Raw genomic sequence first — 22,559 nt, forward strand, 5'->3', positions numbered from 1 at the left:
TTTGTGCATGTTGCATCGGCGTACAATTATTTATTTTAGACAAGGAAGTAAAAAAAATATATTAAAATGGGATGCTACTTTTTTTTTATAGAACAATTTAATAGTAATAATACAAGACGTGTGGTAAATAGCATTTGAGTGAGGAGTGGCACGAAAGATGGGAAGCGAGTGCTCAATAAAACGACCGTTCGACTGACATGACCGTTAAAATTCAAACCCTGCGGTAATATCCTCGAAAAGGGATCTGAAAACATCCGATTGCTTCCAAACCATATGTGGACAACGAAACTGGCGTGGCAAAGTGATTAGAATATTTCTACAATGCAACTTTTTAAACCGGCTTTCATTTCTAGCTTTAATTTAATCAAACCTGATTTACAGTATTATTATTCCTTATTCCTTATTCATAAAAAAGCCACAATTTCTAAATAATATTCTTATGAGGGCGATCTCAGCCACAATGTACCACATTCTAGTAAAATTTAGACTGATCATGTTAAGAGAGAAGAGAGAGAGAAAAAAATATATGGCAGAACAACTTAGCTCCACAATTTTTACGAACGTTGCATTCGTAGGCAAATAATTTAAAATTTATATTTTCAATTTTTTTTGGATTATTGTTGGGTAGTTTTGGTTACTTCTGGTTTTCATGTGCCAACTAAACACAGATGCCGCTGATCTGATGATTTAAAATATCATTTCGAGAGCTAAGTTCACTTGCCGAATGTTAGTGGCAATAGTCAGTCAGTAGCATTATATATGGACCGTTTTAAATTTGATTAAGCATTGATTGATGGTATTTTCGAATAAGTAGAAGCGTTTTTTATAAGAATATGTACCGTCTTAAAAGTTTAATTGAAAAAGAATATGTTCGTATGTATGACGGAGGTATTTGACTGTGATCCTTACAGTAAGTACGTGTTTATGTACCTGCTTCTCGAGCTTTGACCCTGCGGGGTGTTTTCACTGGATAGTTCAAAGGGTAAGGGTAAGTATCTGTACTTTATTTATCTTAGAGGTAAGTTTGAAAATAATCATTTTTGTCTTGTGTGCCTGTCGATTAACAACATTCTTCTTCAGTCTTTTTTATATAGGTACCTCATACGAATACAGATTAATATTTATTAGAATCTTACAATTAAACATTTTTTGAAGGGGTTTTGAATATTTATTAGAATCTTACAATTAAACATTTTTTGAAGGTTCCTGTTTTTTAGCACTTTAAAATGTGGAGTCCGTGTAAATTTAATCTGATGCAGATGATTTGGTCTGAGTTAAAAGCGCATATAAGAAGAAATAACACTGCGCCAAAATTTAGTTATAGTGCCATAAACGTAATTCGGCAAGAGGTGCTAAAATATCAGTACAAAGATGGTCTAATTGTGAAAAACGAGTAATAAAAGTAGAAAATATTTATCGCAAACGATTAGTGGCGGAGTTGATCATTGAACTAGGTGACGACGGTAGCGATAGGGTCGATTTTTTAAGTGACTGATACTTTATTATTATTATATTTAATATTTTGTATACTATGTAGAAATACTTATATACATACTTATATCCCTCTTGTTGCTGTGGACAGATAAATTCCTGGGACAGTCCTGGAATGGTTACGGGTAGGGGTCTGCTCGGCAGGGTATTCTATAAGGGGCTGCGGTTTTGGAGTAATAATGAGTAGGCAAAGTTAATCACAGGGTCGATTGTAAACGCACTATATTTGTGGTCTAAGTATACTCTTTGCTTAAAGGCACCTCGATGTTTCAATATTTACTCAAATTTGTTGATATTTTCGACCAAAAGATCGGACGTCTCGCGTGACCCACACGGATCACCTACTTCGGGACCGTGACTTTCGTCCGTCCAAGTTTAGCGCGCGTCGCCCCGCGCTCAAATCAGGCACCCGGCACTCTCGCGCGTCCCCCCAAAGACGGACCGAACGCAACCCCCCAAGGGGGGCGAGGCTCCACCCCTTCCTGGTGCCCCGCGCCGTGGAGGGGATGTTGCCTACCGCAAATAACATCGGATTAAAATGGAAATTAGAAAAGGACGCGTAACTGCATCTCTGCACCCCCGTTGCACCGATTCCCCGCACTGCACATGCTCTGCCGAAACGCTCTCCTCAGTTTGGAATGCCGATGACACCGCGCTCGGTGCACACGACCCCGACTTGCAAAATAATTATTTTAGTTACTCCCCAGAACCAGCGGACGTCGGGTGTCCACGGGACACCACTTGATCCGCGTTGGTGGTAGACCGGAATATATTTTGGACCGCATCGCGAGCCGCGAAAGGAAATAAAAAGTATCCGCGGGTCCCCTTCGGGGTAGTGATTCGAAGACTATCCCCGGAGTGCCGAGTGACACGTTTTGATTCCAAAAACAAGAAAAAACGAGCCGCAACGGACTGTCTCCAAGCGCTCGTGGCCGCCTTCAATCAGTACGCTCTTGACACCTAGACCCCCGCGGGGCGGTGGGGGCGGCTACACGTGCCGTAGCAACAGGTTAGAGCCAAAGTGGGTTCAAGTTCAAGGTAACGCGGCATCGATTCGTCGGAATTGAGGTAATCCGTGTTATTCCTATGCGAAGAGTGGAATTCGGTGGCGGCGGTGGGGGTAATCCTCACCCCCGACGAAACCCGGAAGAAGAACAACCGATTTTTAATTTGCATGCCCCACTTAATAATCGAGCCCAAATTTTAAGGGCGCTTTTTTCGTGTCTGTGACGTAAGAGGGCGGAATCGATTTTCGCCCCGACTGGGTCGCACCACGTGGTTCGTTTTGGACTTTTCTCAGAGGGGATGACGATTTTTTTCTTTTTTTTTTTCGATATCGTGTTCCAAGGCGCAAATATCTTTTCAAATCTAATGGAGGGGGGCGACTGTATTATTTAATGTTTGGGAAAAAGACGTCAAATACAAAAGTTGCTATTTTTAAGATATATTTTTATACATGCAGAAATCACCCACAGGTGCTTTCTAATTGAATGTTGGGGCCATTTTAAAAAGAACACAGGACAATTAATCATTAATTTAACATCGGACTGTAAGAACTCCAGAAAATGAAGAATCAATTTTAAATTCTATTGATGAAAATCATGAACTTATTATTAAAAAAATTGGAAATAATCTGAATATCTCACACGCCTTAATTTGAAAAAATATTTGGGTAGACGAAAAAAATTTAACAAGTGCAGTGGCGACCTAAGCAGCACGCCACTGAATTACTGGAAAAAATAATGACATTTGCATTCATTTATGAGGAAATTTGATCTTTTATTTTTTTTTTTAGTCCGGCACACGGTTTTTACTTAAAAATGAAAACTAATATCACTGCGTGCTGTCAAATTAGTGATGTTGTTATGGCCATACAGAGAAAAAGTTTTTATTGATTGAAAAAAATCCAAAAATGTTTTTTTTTTTTAATGACTGGGGATTATAAACATAATTTTTATTTTAATAGAAATCAGTGGCGTGCCATCAATGTCTGAGCCAATTTTATGATCTTATTTGCTTTAACAAACGTTTCCAAAATTAATTATTTTTCTCTTTCAGTAGAAGGCATTTTATAATAAAAAGAAAGTTTTGCTAAATCTATAACTGGTAACTATCGCTGTCAGTTTTAAACAAACATTTTGTTTTTTGGTGACGACCAACTTCACAGCCACCTAAGATATTATTTTATTTTTGAATGTTGCTTTTCTGTTAAAACCGCATATATCTCAAAAACTATTAGACATATTATACAAGAAATGTGCAAAATTTTTAGGGGATTTTATTAAGCGTATAATATACAATATAAAATATATATAACTTTTATCTATGGGTGATTTCTGCAACACCTTCTATATATAATATATCTGGCAAATAGCTTACTATTTTTTCAAACAACTTTCATATTTTACTTTTTCTCCCAAACGTTAAATAAAAAAGTTAAAAGGGGGGTGGGGAGATTATAATTGATCACCATTGCATTTAGTTTTCGAAAAATGAGAATTTTGTTTAAAATTAAATAATGCCTTAATAGCGAGCTTAACAACTTATTTCCAAGGTGTTTTTCAATATCAAAAGCCCCATGATTAACAATTTCACATTTTCGAGGTTAATTAAAACGATGTTTAATGAATAACTATAAATAAATTCTTATACGAGCGTAATTCCGCTTTTTTTTAAATTTTAACACTAAAAAAACCCTTTGCATTTATTTGGCTTAATGTTCCAGGATAAAGGAACTTTCCTCTTGATCTTCATAGTTTTGGTTGGTTGGTTTTGGTAATTTTGGTAATTCTACATTTAATTTTGTCTTTTAATGGAAAGCAACAGACAAAGACATATTTGTACATAATTTTTTAATTCTAAAAAACCTCTACTTTTAATCTTCACAGTTTTTGTTCCTTAAAACTTAAAATATTTGAACTATTGGCAGTACCAATTTTTTTATACATATTTTAACATAAACAGTTCAAAATCCTGGGCGCATTCTAATAGTGCTTTGTAAAATTATATAGTAATAGTTCATAACAGAAATTTAAACTTTCAAATTCGAAAATAGAAAAAAATCATCGATCCAGTCCATAATTTTAAGTGCATTTTATGCATAGGACTTGAGTTTTTTGTCTAAGTGTTTCGATATATAATACCAAAGATTTAATGTAATAAAATTCATCAGAAAATCACTGCCAGATCCGAGAATTATTAATTACCGAAAAAAAAAAACACTGCGTCCTGCTATACGTACAGCTTTTTAAATTTTATTAGTTGCCTAGTGGTTTTTAGCTGTTTAGCAATATAATAGTTAAAAAATACTTTTTTAAGTCCACCCTTTTATAAAAGAATCACCCTTAAATATTTTGTTCGTGCAAATAATATGACTCAAATTTTCTTTGTATTTCTTGCAGCATTTTCTGGGCTGAGTATAAATGTCTTTTTTGTGATAAAAAAAAACTAATCAAATCTAAATATAACCATAAATATCAATATTTCCAATCGTGTCGTCTATTTTCCTTTTATAACAGAAAAAAGTCCAGAATGGAGCATTTGCTTCCCAACTCAATATATTTATTTAGCACTCGACCAGCACCTCCTAGGATGTATCAACAAGAAGAAAGAAGTTATTCAAGAAAACGAAGAAAGAAGTCCTTACGATTTCCAAAGATCTTTCTATATTTAGAACTCAAAATATTTTTTTCACTTTATCGGATGTGTAACTACAGTTAAATAGTTATTCTGTCTTGAACTAACTCGAACACAAATAAGCAATTTCCATTTGCTGAAAACCTGTATGAGTCGAAACAACCGCAATGAAGGTAACTATAAGAATTGCGTTTCAAATATTCAAAATATAAAAAAGAGGCTAAATTACTCCTACGGTCACTTTTAAAACATATTTTACACTTTCACACATTACACATCTATCAAGAATAGTGCGACCCTTAATTCGTAACATCTTGTACCAATCTTCTTCTATTTGACTAGACCTCGTAGGCAATTATTGTCAAACAAGGATGATGTAATATGATCCTACAGCTTAGGGCACGGATTGTCGAGCAAATTAAAGTTTAATTGATTAAGCAGTTTGTCATTCAATCTCGTTTATGAACGGATGCATATATTTTATTGCGGGATATAAATATAAAATAAAAAACACTAACCATTTCCCACTTCTATGAAATAAAGAGCAATAAACTTCAGCGACAGCACCCTGCTGGTATGCAACCAAACCTACATGCTTGGCCTTTTTATTACGTGGCTTTGACGTTGCCAAACTTTCCGTTCGTAATGGGAGCAAATTAGACGAATTTATTAGATTTTCCGTATACAAACTACATTTAAGGATCATAGGAACTTAAATAAACGTTTTTTTATGTACATGTGGATACATTTCAATATTTTTACATTTTTAAAGTGATTTCTTATGATGGTGTGTGTTGACGTATCGGGTATCGAGATGAACTTAGACGTGACAACGACGCGTCCCTAAACCCATTTCGTAATTTGTTTTTTTTCTTTGATTCTCGTTTATAAATGAAATTTTTATATCAAAAAATTTGTTCAACTCCCAGTTCGCGGCAACATTTTTCAGTTTCAAAATGTCCGTATAAAATTTCGTTATTATGATTTTTTCGCCCTACCGCTGCCCAAAAAATATAACAATACAGAAATTCTTCCTTCCCTGTGATCTGTGATCATCAGTCATTTTTTGTTAAAGAGGTAAGTTTTAATTTGGTGATTTTTGTGTATTTTATGTACCATGCGATTTCGCGAAAACGAAAAATCGAAGTGTCAGTTTAACGGCAAAGATGCTTTCGTGCACGCTTAGAAGAAATCTGTGCCCATTAAAATCTCTACAATGGCGGGCTACGAAAGGTTAGATGTTAGACGTGTGCGCCTGAAAAATTATGTCAGTTCTAAGGCCCGTCGAAAATTCCTCCCAGAACCACTGTGTTGCCCAAATTTTCGCCAATACAACGTAAACAATGCACCCCTTCATTCAAAACAAACTATTTATATTTTGCCCACGGTCCTGTACTTTTAAGGGCATAGAACTTTGATGCCAATGCACGGAAGTACTTGGATTGCCCTTCTACACGATCGGGAACTCATGACATCTTACGTAGGTTAGATTCCTCCATTAAGTGCATTCTTCTATGTAATTGAAATGGTGCTTCAAGTTAACTTAACTGTTGTTTTCTACACGGTTACAGTTTTAGGTCAAATAACTCATTTTAGAACAGTTTGTGCAAATCTCGAATTTAACTAATAACGTCTCGATCGGGCTTCGTAACCTTCGCAATCGTGCTTTGAAATAATATTTTTACTAATTATTTGTTTTACGTGTGAGTGTTATTTGATTTGTTTTTATGGTTTTTATTTATTTTTATCTCATATTTAACGGTGGCAACGATGTCGTATATTTGGTGGACACGATATTAAAAATTAATCCATTACATGGAAATTTATTTTAATAGGAAACAAATCCTTTTTGCTTTCAAGTTTCTTTAGAGTTTGTAGATTTGTGATTTTAAAGATATATTAATTATAAAATAGTAAATAAATTTGTATTTGTAGGGTCTCAACAGAACATCCTAAGAAACAGTGTATTAATTGAAAACGATTAGACAGATGTAACTTTAAGTTTTGGTGGTAGATTAATATATTAGAAGTGATATTGGTGGCTCAGTGGGGTGCAATATCAGCAAACGTAATCCAAAATTTATAGTGTTGGCAGACTTTTTGTTTGGATTGTTTTTACAATATCATGTTGTCCTAAAATCTTCTGTTGAAAGAAATTAAGGTAATACTCAATTTTGTTCAGTCCTCAAGCTTGGTTTCTTCAGTTGATTTGTTAGATGTTTCGGGTTATTCTTGGTTTAAATCCAAAGTGTCCTTAATAATTTTTTACACAAATGGTAAATCGAAGTCATCAATTTTACATAATTTAGGTTGTATTAACTCTGTAGAAACTTGTTTTTAATATTATAATTATTAATAATAATATGTTAATATCAATGGTTGATAGTGTCCAAAATTTGGCTACCAAACATCCAGGACAAATTCCCAACTTAAATATGTTAAGCCTCGGTTGAGTATGTGCAAATGGTTAGCTCTACATATTTGAGTTGGAATAAGTAGTTCGAAGTGGATGGGAGCTGAAATATTTTTGACTTCTATTAATGTCTTCCCTCATTTATAAATAATAGAGCGTGGCAAAACGAAAAAATAAAACGAACTTACTTAAAATGTCCCTTCTACAACTAGAAATTGTTGACAGGTCAAACCACCTCTAGCACATCGGGTCTCAGATGGATCAACAGTACTGCCTGAGGTGGAATAATCACCTCAAAAATTTGACAGATGTGCTTACAGACTTTTTAAGGGATCAAGTACTGTGTGATGTGACCCTAGCGAGTAATGGACAGCACCTTTTCAAGGCCCATCAAATCGTGTTATCAGCATGTTCGCCATATTTCGAAACGTTATTTGTACAAAATCCGAACAAACACCCTATAGTTTTCTTGAAAGACGTCAGCCCAGAAGAGGTGAAAGCGCTGCTAGATTTCATGTATAAGGGCGAAGTGAATGTTTCCCAAAATTTGCTGCCCAGCTTTTTGAAAACGGCCGAATCATTGCAAATAAGGGGCCTCTCAGATAGTAACAATTTGAACCAAAGTGAGGAGAGCGTCGAGCGATTGCGAAGAGATCGGGAGAATCATAAGCAACATGAACGCGATAGTCCCGCCTTGAAAAGGAAAAGGACTGGCTTGAACAACAACTGTGATAATGCATCGAATTCTGTTGACAGGAGTTCTGACCTCCAGGTTGGTACCTTATTTTTTCGCTTTCAATTTTAATAGTAATTAATTTATCTCCTTTCAATTAATTTTAAGAACAAGTAAAACACAAAGGGCATTGGCTCTCAGATATTAGTCCCATTCTTGTTTAGCACTTTTATATATCGAGTGACATGTTGTTGTTAAATAGAATTTTACCAAAAATCCCCAGAACAAAAACAAATTTTGCTTAAGATACAAGAGACAACTGCTTTGAAAAACAATTCTGTACATGTATACACCCTTTATGAGGACCCCTATTTTTGTCAACTCTGTTTGCTACTAACAAATTTTCTGCACCTTTCTATAACACGCCGCATATGATATGTTCCTCCTGTTTAAAATTAACAATTCGATAATCTGGAGAATATTTGAGCCGAATGATCTTCAGCGACATTGATGTAATACCAATTTTTTTCACTTTTTTTCATTTTTCCATCATTTTTTCTTCAGCAGTGTTTGTCTTGTCTTGTCTTTATGTGAAAGCATTTAGATTTTTAAATCTTGAGTCAGGAAAAATTATGAATTTTTAGTCAGATTTTTACATTTTCATTTGTTCACATTAAAAAGCAAAGATTTCAAATAAAAAATTGTGAAATGTTTCACATTCCATGGTGTGGGAATACTCTTCTTTTAATTTATTGTTAGTGGTACCGCCGCAACATAAAAATACCAAAAAAAAGCCTCATTCCAAGATCTTATTTAAACCTTATTTCCCGAGGCGGTGAATTTTTAACCAATTTTAGGACCCGAATGGTTGTTAACAGTTGTTAGTTAACAGCACTTTTTGCACTTACTTTTTTCCAAAATTAGTAAAACTTGAATTGGAATTTGTAAGGGCCTAAGACCCAAATTTTTCTGTTGCTCGTAAATCAATATTTATATATGAGAGTTTACTTATTTTCAGTTAATGAAAGTTTGTATAAAGTTGATTTGTTGTCAGTAGTAAGTAAAATTGCCTTTAGGTCTGCTTGGCCATGTCATCTTATAATATTAATTATTAATCGATAATCGAATGAATGATGGGAAATACTTTAACTTTAAAAATATTCATTTCTTACATTTTCTGAATGCAAGTATTATGCCGAACAATTTTAATTCTTTGAAGTAACATTTAAAATATAGCTTTAAAATGAGAAAAAAAAATTAATTTAATTGATTGATTGATACTTTTGATAAACTAAAAGCATTTTTTTTAAATACATATCTTCTTGATTTTAGAGAACGTCTTAAAAAGGAAATTTAAAAATTGGTTTTAGTTGAACTTTATTAAAAGCCGTTATGGCATTATTCAAATATTTTTTATTGTGTTTGTTTCCTTTGAAAAACAATGCATTTCAGCACTTTTCTAGGCATGGAAATATAGGAGCCTAAATCAGCAGCAATTTTAAATGAACCACAACGCTCTCTTACATTTTTAAATATTATTTAATGTGGTGTAGGTGTGTGTGGCTTTCAAATATTCCAACGCTATATTTTCCTCATTTGGAATCAAACTGGACAAATTCCGACAATAATTATTGTTAAGCTAAAGTACTGTACAAAACAAATTTACCAAGCCTGGAGTTCGTGTAGTGGGCACATGTTCTCCTCGTTTTAATGGTAATAACATATGTTTTTCGATTATTAAGAACTGTTGTTTTAAACGCCAGATGTCGAAAATTAAACACCAATAAAGTGTATCACCGAAAGCCTATCACGCTCCAATTTTATATTCACGATGTTTTTAAAATATCTGGCGCTTAATTTCTTAAAATTTTCTGTTAAAAATGGGATCAATGATTTTCGTGTTTTTCTAGGCGCCCCCTAGAAACTATTACAACTTTAATTCTACCACAGTCCCCAGTCCACCTGTCGACAGGGACTGTGGTATGTCGGAAGTTGGCTCCCCGACAATTAAACAGGAACCCCTAGGGCATGACGCGAATCCCATAGAATCGTTTCATGCAAGGTCGGAAGCTTTACAATCTGTAAGTATCTTTCGTTTCTCCTATTTTTGTCGTTTGTTTTCATTAATCATGCTCATTTCCATACTCCCATCTTTTACTTTACAATTTGAAATACAATAGAAAAGAATGCCTTGCGTTAATGGAATTATTGTTTTTGACAAATCTATATCGATGTAGACACTTTGGTCGCCATGTGCAAATACCTAGTTTCCCCAAAATTGATGTAAAATGATGAAATTCGTAAATCAAAATATGCTCCTCACAGCGTTGTCTTTAAATGGAAGCACAATGAAAAAAAATATTGAAAGACATTTCCCAAACTGTTATAGCTAAAGTTTTTTGAAGTAATTATTAATTATTATTATTATTTTTTAATTAGACATGTATTTTGATATTATTTTTTAGGCAACTATTAAGAATAAGCAAATTTGGTGATACGAGGCTGTATATCTGTCTTATCTACTTTAGGGTAGCTACTGTATGATGCTCCATCAGTTTTGTCTATTTTTTAGTTGGTTAGTTTAATTGAATTTTATAAATGAAAAAAAAAAGCGATTTAAACCTTTTTCGTTACATATGTCGCCTTCATAAGGTACCTGAATTTATTCTGTTTTGATACAACTACTTAACCCAGAATGTTTCAAAATTTGTTCTTAAGTCTTATGTTACGGTTTTGTTCGGCAGTTGAAATTTCATTGCAATCTGCTTAGCTGGGAGTCCTCAATTAACCAGCCTTCATAACCCTGTTCAAGGCATAACATAAAATAACATGATACTTGGAGATTCGGGGAATCTTAATAAAAATATTTACTTTATTTAGTTTTCAGGATGACGCAACGGCGACATAACCCACAATGTCAATAAATATAAATTTCACTGTATTTTTCTGTCAATTGACCGATCATTTGACTGGTCAATTGACAAAAAAAATTGACCGGTCTAAACCTGTTGCTTTACGAGGAAGGAAACGAGGCTCACCAAGGCAGAACTTAAGAAAATGTAAAAAAACTTTTTCGACGCCTTTTGTAAACTTTGGTGAAGTTTGAATCTATTCTATATAAATATTGGACAATATTTTACATTGATTTTTGGAAACTTTATGCTTGGTTCTCGGAAGGCACAATTTAATTTTAATATTTTACTATTAAACTTGACAATTTGTTTAATTATACAGCATAGTACTTAGAAGCCGTTATTCCTAGCACTGGTTGGTTAGTTTACTAGTATATTTTTACAAAAAATCATTGAGTGATTGATATTTTTGTAATGTTTTTTTTTTTAATCTGCTATATCAGGTAATCACTTTATTATATTTATTATTTGAAGCAACTTTTGTTGAAGTACAATAGAATTTTGAGCCAAACCTATTATTTTAAACTGTTATGATATATCGAACAGAATTAGCTCACAATCAGCATTTCGCAATCATCACCATTATCATATTAATTAGCTAAAACGTAAGGATATGTGTACAATAAAATTGCCCGGTGCAGTGGTGATCCTTTAGTTTGGTGAATTTGTTATCGACATGTCTCCCCCCCAGATGATTTCAGACAGGAAAAAGGAAGGACGTTGTTAATAGTGCGTAACCATCTCGTTTGCGTTTTGCAAAATGCGGTGGTTGATAATATTGCTGCTTATTTTCCGACTCCCCATTTTACTTCTAACCTGGACAACTTGGCTTCATGAACTCTGCCCATGTACATTCCAAGTGGTAACTGCAAATTTTCTAGAGAGATATGCGTTTCATAATTGAGGTGCTGGCAAGAAAATGTTTCAATAATATCGAGAAAAAGTAAAGCAAAAAACACTGCAGTTATTAGGTATTATCAATAATATCCAAAATAAAATTATTTTAAATGTAGGGATGTAAAGCCAAATTTAATTTATTCTCGTTTCTAAAACATTGTCATTGTGTTAAAGATTCACCATATTTGTATTTAAAAAACTTGCTCCTACATAATACATTTCATGTTGTCAGTACACATTTCCATTTTCACTCTGCAAATAATAGAGTCGTTATGTCAAAGGGAAACATCTCCATTTGACATGTGATTTGATAGAATCATTAACCTATAACAAGTCCTGGAACACCAATTGTTTATTATTTTTTCTGCCCATCCTTCAAATGAACAAATTTCTACTTAACATTTGATTTGATAGCATCATGAACCTATTGCAAGTCCTGGAAATCATCTCGAGTTATCACTTGATTGGGTAACAACTTCATCCTGTAACCTACTACAAAATTTGAAACACCACTTTTTTATTATCTTTTCTGCCGATTTGTCATCTGATTGATTATATTATATGTCTATACGGCGAAAACATATCTAGTTGCCATCTCAATTGATAGTATCATCAACGTACCAGAAGTCCTAGAGCAGGAGCTTTTTATTAACTTTTATTTCCATATCACACCTATCACAAATCCTGTTGTCTTTTTTCTTACGTACGTCAGATGAACTCATCTCTAGTTAACACCTGATTTGATAGCATCAACAGCCGCATTTTTTAAAGAGTAAAATTGCTATAGCTCTGCATGACTTAACCTTTCGGATATCCCATTGACCATTTTAAAAGTGACCATTCTGTAAAAGAGCTACTTAATATTCTGAAAGTTTTCGGTTGTTCCAATATATTTTATATTTTAGTTGGTATATTTTATCCCCCTTTCGTATCTCGAACCGGGCAAAAATCCAAGTTGTTCCGGAAAAAAAAAAAATCCGCTCGCCGCGCGAAGCCATTGACACATATCCTTCCTTTTCTCTGTTAACAGACCTCCTTCCCTTCACCTTCCGCCTCTTGGGGGAGACCGGCGCCGTCGCAGCCGCCGCCGCCGCGACCACCTTCCTCCTGTGACGCCGTCACCACCCTCACGCCCCTAACCACTGCACCCTTGCATCGACACATAACATTGAGGCAGTACTTGGACGCCCCGCCCATAGAGGATACGTTCCCGGTAGTCGATTCCGGGTTGAACTTGCGTCCCCTCGCGGCGGCAACGTCGTCGTCGTCGGAAATGGCCAGTATTCAGACGTTGCCGTCGTTTTACTCGCGCGCGCCATTGCCGGTACCTCCGGAACTGAGTTGCAAAAGCAGCTCGTCGCAAGAGTGTTCGGTGATACAGACAGTGACGACCAGCGTAAGACATGTAACCGCGGCTCAGCTACCGCCAAAACCTCAGGTAGGTCGGAAAGGCTCGAGGTTCAGGACGTCTTGGCTCGACTCGTACATATGGCTTCAGTACGACGAGGCGCAGAACATCATGTTTTGCAAGTTTTGCCGGAAATGGAGCGGTGACATGCCCGACATTAGAACATCGTTCGCCGAGGGCAGCACAAATTTTCGTCTGGAGATTGTCAACCATCACGACAAGTGCAAAGCGCACAGGCTGTGCGTCGCCAGGGAGTACCACTCGGAGAGCGCAAGGGGCGGGAACGCCCAGGAGACGCCAGACGATACCGGCGAAACATCTAAAAACGTCGCTGAGCGTCCCGGGGTTTAGTATCGTCATTCTAGTCATTCAATTGGTTCATACTACTTTTTTTAAATTTGATGCAGTTTTTCCTTGCATTCGTTTTAAGAAATAAGCTTCGTCGATGTACGTCTTCATTGATTTGATCATATTTGCATAAATTGACATATTGCTTTTGTTATCAACTCAATCCACTAGGAATAATTAACAGAAAGCTATAATACATATTTAATTATAATATAATGCTTGAGTTGTGGTTCTTCAATAATGTTGTGTTGTTCAACATTTCGATCACAATGTGGATATTTATCAAGAATCTAAAATAAATAAAAATATTGTTAATGAATAAATTTAACATTTAAATAAAATTCGTCAATAGTTTGACTTGAATTTATGTTTACTATTATACCTGTTTTATAATAAAACAAATATCAAATAATAATATGATTAATCAAGAATATGTGACAATATCATAAAGAATTTGCGTGTCATTGTTTAGAAGTTGAAAGAACTAGAACGGAACTAAATAAATATAATTTACCTAGAAAAATAAAACATTCTAAATTTGATATCATAGTCTCTCACAAGTGTCACAAATTAATTTTTGCTCCATTAAGTTATTAATTAAATCAAATCTATATTTCATACCTTATTTAAATTACAGAAATTACAATTTTAATAAAAGGCAATAATTATCAAAAATTTGCAGTTTAAGCACTCAGTTAAAAAAGAAATAAATGCTGTAAATTATCGAAAATATATTAATAATTTAAGTCAGTTATGTTAAATTCAAATTATGAGAGCCATCAACCATCCTGTTTGTCACTGCGACCTAGAGGGTCTGTTATGACTCTCCATAGCTATAGAGCGCCCTCCAGGTTCTTCATCTCTCTGACGAGACTCCATAACTTCGACAGTGGTTCCTTAGTGTAGCTCATTGCTTCTGGTTTGGTTACGCCCAGTAGATGTAAAGGACTCTCGATAGGCCTTCACACTGACATAATCTGTTTATGGCTGGTTCCTCCTCTTCTTGGCAAAATCTGCATTCCGTATTTTCTTCCACTCCCATTAGGCTTAGATATCTCTTAAGCCGGCAGTGGACGGTCAGTAGACGTACTATTATTCCTACGGCCTTTCTTTTATAGCTTAGCAGGTCTTTTGTTAATTTGGCCGATGGGCCTCTAAGGAATTCTTTGGCTTGTCACTATTACCAAATTTTCTGGTACGATCATACATCTTGACGAGACGAGCCTTCACGGCCGCTCCGTCGGAGCTGTCATTACCTTTGTGGCCTTCGTGTCTTGGTACCTATGGCAGCGTCGCTTTATTCTGGCTTGTTATCTGGTTTTATGTCTTATGACAATCCAGAACTAACTTGGCTACCCAAAATTTAATAACGTAATGTAAATTTAAATTTAAATTCACTTTCTTATAGTAATAGTCTTTAAAATAAACCAACAATTGAATAAACTCTTGGCAATAATAAACAAACCTCAAAATCATTCAATTCATATCAGTGACTTCATACTTGTACTTTTCCAATTCATTAAAAATATCACTAAGTTATGTAAATACTTTTACATAAAACATTTAATATATATATTTTAGAGTCTTGATAAAGATCCACTTTTGGATCGATCAAATGAACCTAACCTAAGAACAACTCTAGCGTTATATGTATTTCAAGGTTGAAAAATATAAAGAAGCTTTAATGATTATTTAAATATATAAAATATAATTATATAAACATTTAAAATTTGGTCGTAATTAATTAAATTCTCGTTAATGATTTGCCATAATTTATCAACATTGTTTTTGTTTAAAATTTCTTTTATATTTTGCTGGCAAATTAAGTTATGCAGTTATACCTAGGCAAAGTCCAACATTAATCTCAGTGTTAAAAAATTTAGCAAGCAATCTTGGAATTATTCTGCGGTAGTTATAAAATATTAATATCATACTGTCAATAATCTATGAACAAATATGAGTCATGTGTACGATAGAAGAAAAGCAAATTAAATTTACAGATAAACTAAGCGTATTAAAAATAAAAATAAAATAACGGAACATAAATAGAAGCAGGGTAAAATTAGGGTTTTTGTGTGATAAGCTATTTACATGTTAACATGTTATACAGGGATGCTTATACCGTACATATGTTACACTTGGAATTGAATAATAGTTGATCTTAAACATTTATAAAAGTTGGTGATGCATTTTTTGGTACAGTTACATCTTTGAACCCTCGCCTTCCAAATGAAAAAATGTGTCCACTAATTGGGGAAGTCATATTTCTATTTTGGGGATGTCTTCGACTTAAAAAAAAACTCATTAAATTTTTGGATTTAGAAACGTTGAAAACATTTGATGATTTGTTTTTTTGGTGGCTTTCTTGGCTTCTTCAACTTCTCTAATTAATACCTCGTACTTCGTATTTATTGGTTTTTATATACATAAATTGTTGTTGTATATGTTGCAGTCAAAGTGTACATTCCAGTCAATGTATACATTTACTAGCCAATGCATACATTCACTTCCCATTTTATTGGAACGAACACTTTAACTAGTAACTGCATGCATTAACTAGGTAATGCATGCAGTTACTAACCAACTGCAGTCAAAGCGTTATTGATGAATTTCAAAATAAAATTTAGTTTAGCGAATAATTAAATTAATTATTGACTCGATGATTATTGCACTAGAGCTAGTTATAACATAAAAATACAAAAGCAACTAACATAGAAAGAAAATATTTTGAAACACAAACATATTTATAAATAAGAAAAACGCTTTATTTATTTGAACAATTCAAACTTCCATGGCATTTGAAATTGCACAATTTTTTTGCTTTAAGGCATGCACATCTATTTGTTGTGCATTTTGTTTTACATTGATAATTGGTAATTCAATGGCATTGTCTTCAATATCATTTGGCATTAATATATTTTCGGGACACACGCTAAACTGAGATCTGGAATATAACCCTTTTAAAATTCCATTGCGTGTTCCAATTTGAAAATAGTCATCATCCGTTTTAGTTAATAAACATCCCAATATTGTACGAGAATCTCCCCGTCCTCTATCAACTTCCGGTACCTTAATTCTTAGTGTCATTCCTACCTTTTTCATGCGCTTAGCTTGCTTTTTGTAAATTTTCTTTTGATTCTGTGATTGCACCGTGCAAATATCGCACATTTTATTACATTCCGGATTAAGTAAAATGTCACATCTATCACATTTTCGTAGGGTCACGGTAGTGTCAAGCGGTAAACAACGCTGTTCCGTGTCATCTTGAACCACTACCAAGTCCCCGACATCTTCACTGAAGATTATATCTGATTCTAGAGCATCTTCCCACAATGGTTTCAAGTCGTGGAATCTCCTAGACACTTTCTTCATTACCGTTGACATTTTCAAGAATTTTTTCCAAATATTCTTCACTGTTTATATTGTTTAATACCTCATGTAGTAAGGAAGAAGAGGTAAGACCGACCTTGGCGGGTTGTCCAAACATTGCCTCGTAAGGACTTCGCTTTATACCAGCGTGAAGGGCTCGATTTTTCATAAACTGCACATTATCCAGTCCTCTACTCCAATTACTGGTTTGATTTTTTTGCATCCATGCGATTAAAATATTCTCAATATCTTGATTCGCACGCTGCACACTGCCTTGAGACTGGCTGTGGCGTGGCTTCCCATGAACAATTTTTAATTCAGGCCATAAGCCTTTCAAATCAGCAATGACATGGTTAACAAATTCTCGGCCATTGTCCGATTGCAAAATAGATGGTGCCCCAAATAGTAAAAAAATCCGAAGGAGTTGATCAGCAACTTCATTAGCTGTCTTATTCTTAAGAGCTCTAAGAATGTCAAACTTTGTTAAGTGGTCCTGGAATACCAATATAAATTTAAATTTATCATCTGGCTGTGATTGGAAGATAATTAAATCTACTTGACATCTTGAATTAAAATGGGAACACACCATTGGCTTAACCACCAAGCCTTTCTTTTCATTCGCCCTTTTTTTAAAGCACACGTAACAATTATTTAAAAATGTTTGAATATCTTGTGCTGTTATATTTTTAAAGCGAAGGTTAAGTTCCTTTTTCATTCTGTCTCGTCCACCATGTCCAATTGATAAATGATTTCATATGAAACTTCAAACAATTCTTCAACAGTAATATAATACAGCACTTTTTCATTTGATATTGGTGCAATTAGTTTATCCACATTACATACATACACTATATCATAATGTTTTAGTAACCAGAAGTGACAATTTTCTTTTTTCTGAGCAGATTTGGCGGATTTAACATCATTTATTAGTTTTGAAATATCTTTCCGCAGTCATACGAAAGCCGTTAGCTTTTTTTGGAGTATTGTTAATATATTTGCAGAATTTATCTTTCATCGCTTCTTTATCCATTTTATATTTATGACTAAAAAAATAATTAATAATTAATTAGTCTGGACACATACAATTTAAACAATTCACTTACCAAGAATCTCAAACGGAAAAACAAACAGCAAACGGTGCAGCACGAATAAAGAGGTTAGGTTTTAGGTTTCCCGGTAAATTTAACCCACTTCTCGCTTTGACTAGAAGCAGTTCGTGAATGCATACATCGACTAGCAAATGTGTTCATTTCGGTTAAAATAAATATATTAACTACGGAGTTTAGCAAATGTATGCGTTGGCTAGTAAATGTATACATTTTCTAAATGAATGCTTTGACTGCAACATATACATAATTGTTCGACGTCAAATAAAACTTCCCTCTAAACGTCAGCCGAGACTTAAGTTCGGTAGTTATAATTTAGGTCTAAAAGTATACTAGATTGTTTTCGTTTTTTTGTGAACTTTTCTTCTCTTGAATCCAAAATTGCTTAATTATTGAAATATTGTTTTTGCTCTAATGTAACTTTTTGACACCGAGGACCATTATTTTAAGTCAAATTCAATTAAATGCGATTTTTACCATAATTTTAGTATCCCGATTTTCTATGAACAAAACTGTATATCCCAAAAGTCGCAATTCTTGACAGTGGCAAAATTTTCTGCATATTTTTTTTATATTATTTAAGATACCATCCTTTGCTAACTATATTCTGTGCAGCAAGAGGCATTTCCAAATTGATAACACTTTTTTACTTCTACCGGGATTCGTACAACATAGTTTTAAAGAGGAAAAAAGAGGACGCCTCTTACATTTTTCTCAATAAATATTTTCGAGACAGACTTCTGCATAAAAATTACGTTTAGGTTTTTCTTATCTGATTCACAGTTCTTCATTAAAATAGTTAAATTAAAAGTGCAACTTTTCGCACCAATGACTAACACAGAAAACTTCATGTGAGGTGGATTAAACTTATTATTTTTTTACTAATAGTAATTGAATTATTATAAAAAAATGTTGGAAATGGAAATCTTCACTTCACACGCTCGCATTGATTTCTGCACTCGTTCGATTTTTTTTACGATACGCTTTTAAGGTGACCTCGTAAAAACAAATCTAAACTATTGACACCAGGGGATACGTAAGATTCAGATTAGGTCTGTCCTTTACTGCTACCAAAAAAATCTATTGTGACTCTCTTCATATAAAGTTTTATATAGGTTCACCTCCCTCATAGGCTCCGCAGTTTCGATAGACAAAAGGGTGATTTGACAAATGACGAAACCGTCCAAAGAAAATCACCTGAAAAAACTCAACAGTCAACCATTTTTTTTAAATATGCTATTCGAATCGCTGACGGGCGCCAGTGCTATAAACAAAAGCCAGTGTTGTGTGCGTGGAAATGTCGGTTGATGCACAGAATATATTGACCCAATTTTGCAATATTTAGAATCGTTTCCTAGATAATATAAAAAAAATACTCTGTGTATCTCAAAAGTTTAGATGTTTATGAAGAACAGACCATTAAGGAATATCCTGTATATATTTTTTAAAAGGCAACTTATCAGGGTTCGTTATCATAATTTTCTATACCATAGTGTAGTTGTTTTTTCAATTTGACAAATTTATTTTAAATTCTTGTCTGACTAACCCGCTCGTTACAATGGCATTGTCTAAAAATCGGCAGCCATAATACACAAAGCTTAAATTCCCTGAAAAAATATGAAATGAAACCCTCTCTTTCGAGGATAGAATGCAGGATTCTTGCCTACCCGGGGAACCTTGAAATACACAAACATCACAAACTGATTATTAACATTTTTTTTTAATTCTTTAAAGGACCAAAGGAAAGGAGGGTATTTTTCAATTTAATTTAATTAACATTAAATGTTATTCAAATATTTCGTTTTTAAGGTGACAATTTAAGGCACTAATTTTAGTTCAAAGAGTATACTTACCCATAATTTTAAATGTGACAACTATGTGTCAGGTGCATAACTATTATTTCACGACGACAATTACCATCAACTACCAACGAATAGATAAATTTTGACACGAGAGTTGTTAATGTGCCATTTAAACGTTTCTTTCGAAGATCTTTTCTGAATATTGTGTTTTTTTAGTAAATCTGCAATTGACTGCTGAAACAGCGCCATCTTAATATGAAATAAATGGGTAAAACGCATCCGCACATCCACTTTCAAATGTTCAAAACCAACAATGGATTATGAGCAGAATACTTAAATTTCTTGTAATTAAGTTTTATAAACCGATTCATTTGTTTTCATTGCGTTGAAAAAAAGTTCTTAGTTGATGCCAAATAACCAACTTTGTTAAACGACGCAGGTTAGATAAAGTCGACCCTAAATGTATGCTGCAAAAGTATTGAGTCGATCACATACATAGTAGTAAATTAATTGTAAAAAAAAATCGTTTAAAGTATAGTTTTTATATTTTGACCCTGATTAGCAAAATGTCTAATTTATGAAGTAGTATGAATCATTTGTTAGAACGATTACCCCGGCAGCATTTGTTTTTCTCTCAGGACCTAAACGTAATACTTATCTAAGTGAATCGACCAAAATGAGCAACCTATCCTGTTGTTTATATATTACAAAATATTCTCCTATTATATAAATATTTTTGTTACATTTTAAAGATGTTGTGATATGGAAACGATTGTGTGAGAATCTGTATGTGATTTTAAGTGTTTAAAACACTCTAAAATTGTTTTATTTACTAATTTCTACCGTATTTTAAATACAATACGAGGCCGCCATTTCGTTAACTCAATATCATATTGAGATCAGTGTTGTTTCAAAACAACCCTTTTTCTAATACTAATTTAAATTTTCAATTTATCTTTATGTTTATTGATAACGATTCTGGACAATTCTCTTTGTAACAGGTTAAAAACCCGTTTTGTTGATATTTTGTTCAATCTTTTGGTGTATACCCATTTTGTTAATTTTTTGTTTAGTTTTTGTGTTCATGTGAATATCTTGCTTACCGAGGTGTCTTTTTAAATTAAATGTTGCTTACAACTTTGGGATTTTCATTGTTAACTTTACTATAAAGTTTATATTTTAATTTTATTTGCGTTGCTTTGCTTCAAATAAAATATATTATTTCTAGGATGTGTTTTTTTTTCACCGTTAATTTTTTTTGTATAACAAATATGAACAGCGCCTGTGACCTACCCTCAGTAAAATCGCAAACGTCTCCCGTAATTTTTGACAGTTGACTACCGAGGAACTGGCACTGCCACCTACATTAACTCTACAAACGTGGAAGTGACTTTTGTTTTAATGTTTTCATCATCATTTATAGCATGAATTGTTCAGTATAATGGAATATTTATTAAATTGATTTTTTTTAAAAAACTTCTTCCACTCTATTTTTTTTAAATCGGTGGATGTGGAGGACTAGGAAATTTGTTTCAATATATTTTATTGATAACGTGTAGCAAAGCTGTCGCTTCTTATGGCAGGGTAGTTATGCCTTTAATAATGATAGTAATTGTTTATGCTTATTTTAAGCGAAATCAGAACCAGAACCTCACCGGTGAGAATAAAAATCATTATAGTATTTGTATATCAAATTTCATTTAAAATATGTAGAGCGGTGTTTAAAAAAAAGGTGTATGCAGGAAAATATATATTTTAAAATTGCCACCTATTTTTTTTATGGGAGGGGTCAGCAATAGCATATTAAAAATCGATCGGGACCCTTCATAATTTGCTTGACAGAAAAATTCTATATTTCCTGAGGATAGCCCGCAGACCGAAATATTTTTGTAACTTCTCCCTTTTACGATCTACAACATCCTTATAATAATGAATAATTAAAATTCCACCAAGTGTTTGTTGTATTTTGATTCGGCCATTTTATCACAGGGCGGAAGCGTGAGCGTTCACCAGGACGAAGCCAGGGTGTCGCTCAGTCACCACGACACGCAGGATAACATCGAAACATCTAGTTTACCGCCCCCCGATCTGACGGATACTATAGATGGTAAGTGATACGATAAACGCTCGCATGTTTCGCTTCCTCTGCCACCATATTCCACATATTTCGCTTAATTTACTACATCGTTTTTTGTTGTGGCATTCGCTTTCCTTCGTTTTTTTTTTTCTCAATTATTGTTGCTTTCATTTGTCGAGGTCTGGATCTAAACGTTTGCGGGAAACATACGCACATTTGTTCGAAATGGGATTTTAAATGTCAATAGTTTGAGGTTAAGAGAGAGTCAATCGATGTAAAACAAAACCTTGTTGTAATTGAGCTTGGCAAGAGGTTAAGATATGAATACACTTGCAAATAATTTCTCTTATCGACAACCAAATCATTCACGCGTGAAAAAAAAAATGTTCCACCACTTTTTCAAATTTTTATCTCTACATGGACTACA

The 22,559-nt window shown here is 33.9% G+C and overlaps 1 protein-coding gene across 10 annotated transcripts in view; it reads left to right on the plus strand.

Moving 5' to 3' along the window:
• Positions 1-2,120: 2,120 nt before the first annotated feature.
• The window catches only part of LOC132702440 (protein bric-a-brac 1), a 65,696-nt gene continuing 45,257 nt past the window's right edge, over positions 2,121-22,559 (plus strand). Inside the window, exons 1-5 of one of the 10 annotated variants that reach the window (XM_060671047.1) lie at positions 2,122-5,300; positions 7,766-8,312; positions 10,124-10,294; positions 13,053-13,460; positions 13,521-21,308. In XM_060671047.1, coding sequence (XP_060527030.1) covers positions 7,797-8,312; positions 10,124-10,294; positions 13,053-13,460; positions 13,521-13,781 — 1,356 coding nt within the window. In that variant the 5' untranslated portion in view covers positions 2,122-5,300; positions 7,766-7,796 and the 3' untranslated portion in view covers positions 13,782-21,308. The other 9 variants (XM_060671046.1, XM_060671042.1, XM_060671043.1 and 6 more) reach the window with 9 other exon arrangements.

This window comes from Cylas formicarius, unplaced genomic scaffold, assembly GCF_029955315.1.
Source record: "Cylas formicarius isolate icCylForm1 unplaced genomic scaffold, icCylForm1.1 PGA_scaffold_5__7_contigs__length_24384050, whole genome shotgun sequence".
NCBI lineage: Eukaryota > Metazoa > Arthropoda > Insecta > Coleoptera > Brentidae > Cylas > Cylas formicarius.